At 46.3% G+C, this 6,000-nt stretch overlaps 1 protein-coding gene across 1 annotated transcript in view; it reads right to left on the minus strand.

Annotated features, from left to right (window-relative positions):
• Positions 1–4,832, minus strand: part of LOC127009648 (paired box protein Pax-6-like) — a 30,109-nt gene extending 25,277 nt beyond the window's left edge. The window contains exon 1 of the mRNA XM_050882902.1: positions 4,643–4,832. Within this exon, the coding sequence (XP_050738859.1) occupies positions 4,643–4,721 (79 nt within the window). The 5' untranslated portion in view covers positions 4,722–4,832. The remainder of the gene's footprint in view (positions 1–4,642) is intronic.
• Between the last annotated feature and the right edge of the window lie 1,168 nt (positions 4,833–6,000).

Here is a 6,000-nt window from a genome sequence, read left to right on the forward strand (position 1 = left end):
AAAAGGGAAGTATTAAGACACCTCCGTATTCAATTTTTACCCTCTTTCGGCTACTCTATCAACTATTTGCAGGAACAGCGCCAGTGGGCTTTTTTGTTTAATCTTTATTTTGTCTTTGAGGTGCCTCCATTACAGAAGAAATCAGCAGAATTATAACTGAGTATGTATGGAGCCAAGAAAGAGTTCACTTTAGTCTTTATGTTATATTATCTCCCCTAACTCATTGCTGCAAGGCGTGAGGGAGAAGTACAGCTCTTCAGTGGGTCATTGAGCGGTCTCCACACCCTCTTTTAATCAAATACGTTCATCTAAGTGTCGCCGCAGCTGCCACGCAATGATATGAGTCTCGGCACGTGCGGGAGTGCTCCTTATCGTGCTTTAATTTGGGTCAGGCGCCGCTAATAACTCGTGCTATCCAGGCATTACAGCGGCGAGCGCCAGCCCGGCACGTGCATCGATGCTCGCTTTTATGAATGGGCGGAGAAAGCACGTTTTTAGGGAAGGACTGAGATGGGGGAATGACTAACAGCTAGGGTGTGTGTGTGTGTGTGTGTGTGTGTGTGTGTGTGTGTGTGTGTGTGTGTGTGTGTGTGTGTGTGTGTGTGTGTCCCGGGAGGTCAGTGCGTTATGGAGGAGCTGGCACAGAAAACGAGCGGGTGGTGGTGAGTGGGGGCAGGTGGGGCGAGCTTGTTAGGAGGGTCGAGGGCGGGGGGAGGGTGGAACGAAGGGGTGGAGAAAGGGGAGGAGGCAAAGCAATAGGGGGCGGGGTGGGGGATGATTGCGTGTGTTCCAGGTGGTGTATTGATCTGACTCAGGTCAACCGTGTGGCCCAGACCAGATATTATCTAAAATTGCCTAATTTCATGCATTTGGGGAAGACAGATAAGAATCACCATCATGGCTGGCTTGCTGCGACGTAGCTTTTAACCTCCTCCGCCCCCACACCTTGCCCCGCCCATCCCCTCTGCTCCCCTTCCCGCGGCCCCCTGTTTTGACCTCTTCAGACTCTGCGGTGACCCCGTACAGCCATTTTGTTCCGCCCATATTATAAAACATGTCTTATTTTCGCTCGCTTTCTCTCGTCAAACTCTATGTTCCCGACGCCGCCGCTTCGCATATTCGCCGCTGATCTCGTTCAAGATAAAAAAAAAAAGGACTGTCGGTCATAGGTTTCAATCTTTCCTTCAAACAACTGCCGCCATCTTCAAGACCCTGCCGACCAAAGAAACGAGGAATGAGGAAGTGAAGACCAAGACGTTTACCAGCGTTTTAAAGCAAAGTCAACCCAAATATATGAGTTCCCATGAACCTGTACCTGACTTCCTGGATGCGAGGATTCTGATAAGACATCGCAATAAAAGTCTTATCAGCGTGATGGACGGACTGGGGGAGGCAAACGGTCATATTTTTAAACATTTCGACCCCCAAGCTCAAGGCAAGACTTTCGTAGGAGTTTTTAGCATTTCCAGGGGTAGTTTTACAGCTTTTCTGATAGTCTGACCCTTCTTCGATACCGTGAACCTAAGGAAACACTCATTAGAACCCGACTGACCTCCTTTTCGACCTTTGTAACTGTTGATGTGAGAGGTGGATACGTCTGAGACTACCGACCAAAGAACCACGCAACTCCATCGGCACATGAATAGAGAAGTCCAGAGCGATTTCGTCACTAAGGACAAGACGGAGGTGAAGTGTTGCGAGTCCGCCTCCGGGAACTCGACGCCCACGCCCTTCCGAAAACTCCCCGGACCTCAAACAAAGGAGGACAGAGCAGGAAAAATATGTGATACCAGCTCGAGGTCAGAAACGAATATTTATGAAGAAAAATCCCCATTACGTCAGGAGTCCGCGAGACCATACATAAACAAAGCCTTCTAGTGAAAAAATAATAAAGTCAAGAAAAAATATATATCAGACTAGAAAAAAGCGGACGAAGATAGTAGCTGATAAAATAGAGAAACCAAACCAAGGGATAATTACGAGATGATAAAAAAGATACGAAATACACACAGTAAACGCACAAAAAATAGTTGTATAAAGTAATCAGTGGCATCATATTAGCATGACATAAGAACAACAAAAGAAGACGTGGTAAAAACAAAAATAGAGCCAGATAATAGATGGTTTTAAAAGAAGAAGAACAAGAACAAAAACAAGAAGAGCAAGAAGAAAAAGAACAACAACAAGAACAAGGAAGAAAGAAAGAAAGAAAAAAAAAGGAAGACGAAGACGAGACCAAACAAAGAAAAAATAAATAAACAAAAAGGAATTGCAAGAAAAGACGAAAGATAAATGAAAGTATGAGTATGCAAGGGGAAGGAGAGCAAGCGAAGCAGAACCCAGCGAATTGAGTCTCCCCATAACGTGAGTGGCTGGCTGGTTGGCTGGCTGAGTGGCTGACTGGCTGGCTGAGTGGCTGGCTGGACTCCCTCATTATAACCAGCATGCCACGCGGCCGCCCAGACGCATGGATGAACTAGTGCCGCCCGGAACCATTAGTGCGGCCTCGCTAGGAAGCCCCGCTGGACAATAAACTCTGAGGGCTGCGTGGCATGGTTATTGTGAGGGTGAGGGTGGCAATTACCATAATGACTGGCACGAGAACCGGCACAGCACGGGAGGTGAGGGGAAGGGCGAGGGGAGAGGAGGGCAGGGGAGAGGCGGTGGCGCGATAAGAGACGAGGGGGAGTGAAGGGGAGGGAGGAGGAGAAGGGCGGAATATGACAGTAGGGAGGTGGTGGTGATGAGGAGTAATGGGAAATAAATAAAGGGGGCAAGATAAGTGCGTATAGATATGAAGGAGAAAGGAAGAAGAGGAGAATTAGCTTGAAGTGGATCATGAGAGAGAGGAGGAGGAGGAGGTGGAGGAGGAGGAGGAGAAACACGAATGAGAATGGTTCGCTGCAATAACTAACACGAGGCTCGGAAATTGAGGTCAGGACTCCGGAGTGAGCTGGGGATAACGTGCACTGCGGCGGCCACACCAGCACTCACGAAGGAGACCCGAGGGAGCGATAGAGGAGGCGAAGGGGATGGATGGGGGAGGCAGGGTGGAAGGAAGGGAGGGTGAAGGAAGAAAGCGTCGCGTGAGGAAGCGCTCGGAAAGAAACGCAAGACGACGATAAAAAGAAAGCCGGCTGGTAAGAAGTGCGGTAAAGGAGGTAGGAATCGATGGGCTTCTCCTTCCTCCCTAAGTGCCTCCATTGTGACTCAGGGCAGACCGGGGCGAGGCGGAGTAATGTCGAAGCGTTATCTGATGGCGCTCTCGTGCTGATATATGTATGGGTGTAGAGGTGCGGAGGAAGAGGAGGAGGGAGGGGGGAGATTGTAGGAGGGGGACGAGATGGGGGAGAAGGAAGAGAAAGAGGAACATGAAGAAAACGATGGATAGGAAGAGGAGAAAGAAGAGTAAGAAGAAAAGAAGTAAATATAAAACAAGAACAAGAACTAGGAGATATGACATAAAGGTATATCAAGGGGAAGAGAAAAGAAAGTAATAGGATAAAAAGAGGAATAGAGGAAGGAGAGCCTCGGAAGATCAAAACGCACGCTAATTAAATATATATGATTACTGCAAGTCCCCAATCAACCAATACAAGAAAGTTCCGTTGGGGTTGGTGCGTCCATCTATCGGTCAACCTTAGTATTCAATATATCTAACGTGGCAGCTATTGCGTATGCTCCAGTAAAACATCGTCACCCTCATAAAATAATTGCCTAAGTCATTTTTCAGCGATTTCCAGGTTTTTGTCTACATCAATTTTTCAAGATGTGACGCCCATTTTTGTATAGTTGCCTTCGTCATTGAGGGTTTGAGTGTTCTAGAATTGACCTTTTCATTTCTGCCTAAATCTTAAGACAAATGAGACAATGACAGTTCTTTCCTGATTTTCTGAAAACTAGAAAATAATGACTTAGGCGGTTTATTTACGAAGGTGACGATATAAAACAACAATAAACTAAAATAAAATAAAATCACGTCCTTAAGCTTTGTACCGGACGGCATTACTTTGCTCTACCACTCAGTCACTCTCTCATCCATGCAGTAACTTATTTAACTATATTTTTTCTATAGTAATGACTCCTACTTAACTCAAACTGCCACCTCTTCGGATTTTTTACAGGAGCAGCGAGTAGCGGGCTTTTTTTATTGTTATTTCCTTTTTTTTGTTCCCTTGTGCTGTCTCCTTTGCTGTAAAATAAAATAAAAAAATCTATACTTTTATCACTTTTGTCAAGCCACTCTATATCCCTTTAAAGAGCTCCACCAAGCCACTGTGCACCTTTTAGAAGTTCAGGACGGGTAAGATGAAGTTTGTGTAGACATAACTTTGCAGTGTGATTGTGTATAGGTGATACGCCAACCACGTCAAGCTGGTGATACGCCAACCACGTCAAGCTGGTGATACGCCAACCACGTCAAGCTAATGATACGCCAACCAAACATAACAAATAAACAAACCAAGACATATAGAAATACAAATTATACACAACAACAACAACAACAACAACAACAACAACAACAACAACAACAACAACAACAACAACAACAACAACCTCTACTAATACTACTAACAACAATAAAATAATAATAGTAATAATAGCAATAACAATAATAACAATTAATAGTCTTTCCACTCACCCAGCACTTCGTCGGTACCAATGTTCTCTTTCTCGTCACTGGAGTCCGCCATCTTGCCTGTATCCACCTCGGGAGACATGGGTGGAGGGGGGGGGGGGCGTCACGGGGAGAAGAGAGGGGGGAAAGACAGGGGGAGAAAGGAGGGGAGGACTGGGGTGCGTGACGGGGGCGGAGTTGGCGTGTGGGTGCGTTGATGCGTAGTAGAGCCTGGGTGGGATGGGAGATAAGAAGAGGTAGAGTTGAGGGTGTAAGTGTGTGTGCTGTGTGTGTGTGTGTGTGTGTGTGTGTGTAACAGAGTGGTGGATGATGAATGTAGGCTTGCAGTGGTGGTGTGCCACATACACAATACCAGAGACACATTCAAGAAGAGATTGATAAGGATGGGGTGGATAGGAGGGGTTAGGGACCAGGACAGGAGCTGTATTTGCAAACCAATTTGCTCCTTGCAAACTTATATATATATTATATATATATATATATATATAGAGAGAGAGAGAGAGAGAGAGAGAGAGAGAGAGAGAGAGAGAGAGAGAGAGAGAGAGAGAGAGAGAGAGAGAGAGAGAGAGCGAGAGAGAGAGAGAGAGAGAGAGAGAGAGAGAGAGAGAGAGAGAGAGAGAGAGAGAGAGAGAGAGAGAGAGAGAGAGAGAGAGAGAGAGAGAGAGAGAGAGAGAGAGAGAGAGAGAGAGAGAGAGAGAGAGAGAGAGAGAGAGAGAGAGAGAGAGAGAGAGAGAGAGAGAGAGAGAGAGAGAGAGAGAGAGAGAGAGAGAGAGAGAGAGAGAGAGAGAGAGAGAGAGAGAGAGAGAGAGAGAGAGAGAGAGAGAGAGAGAGAGAGAGAGAGAGAGAGAGAGAGAGAGAGAGAGAGAGAGAGAGAGAGAGAGAGAGAGAGAGAGAGAGAGAGAGAGAGAGAGAGAGAGAGAGAGAGAGAGAGAGAGAGGCAATCACCGATACAAAAACTGATAAACGCCCTGGCTGATCGATAAATATGCACCACGTGTGAGTATCGCTAAAGTAGAGCACAACCGATATCACAAATGTCAACGCTCGTGATGCTGACAGCCACTACACTTATACTGTGTCGGTCCTGAGCTTTGTGACGCTGAGTATATTGAACCATGGATATCAAATAAACTAAAAGTCGTTAACAGGAGATCCCAATCGTGCACAGTGAACCGCATGGCACAATACTCAAGCTAAACACTTACATGCGTCAATACAAGCGGAAGGATCTTAGGTTGAAGCTCACGACGGCAAAGACGGAACGTTTATGAGACGGTGCAGCTACAGAGGGAGAAGAAAGATGGGGATATAGAGATGATGGATCTAGCTCCTGATTTTCATATGTATGCAGCGGGCACAGT

Source organism: Eriocheir sinensis, chromosome 41, assembly GCF_024679095.1.
Source record: "Eriocheir sinensis breed Jianghai 21 chromosome 41, ASM2467909v1, whole genome shotgun sequence".
NCBI classification, from domain to species: domain Eukaryota; kingdom Metazoa; phylum Arthropoda; class Malacostraca; order Decapoda; family Varunidae; genus Eriocheir; species Eriocheir sinensis.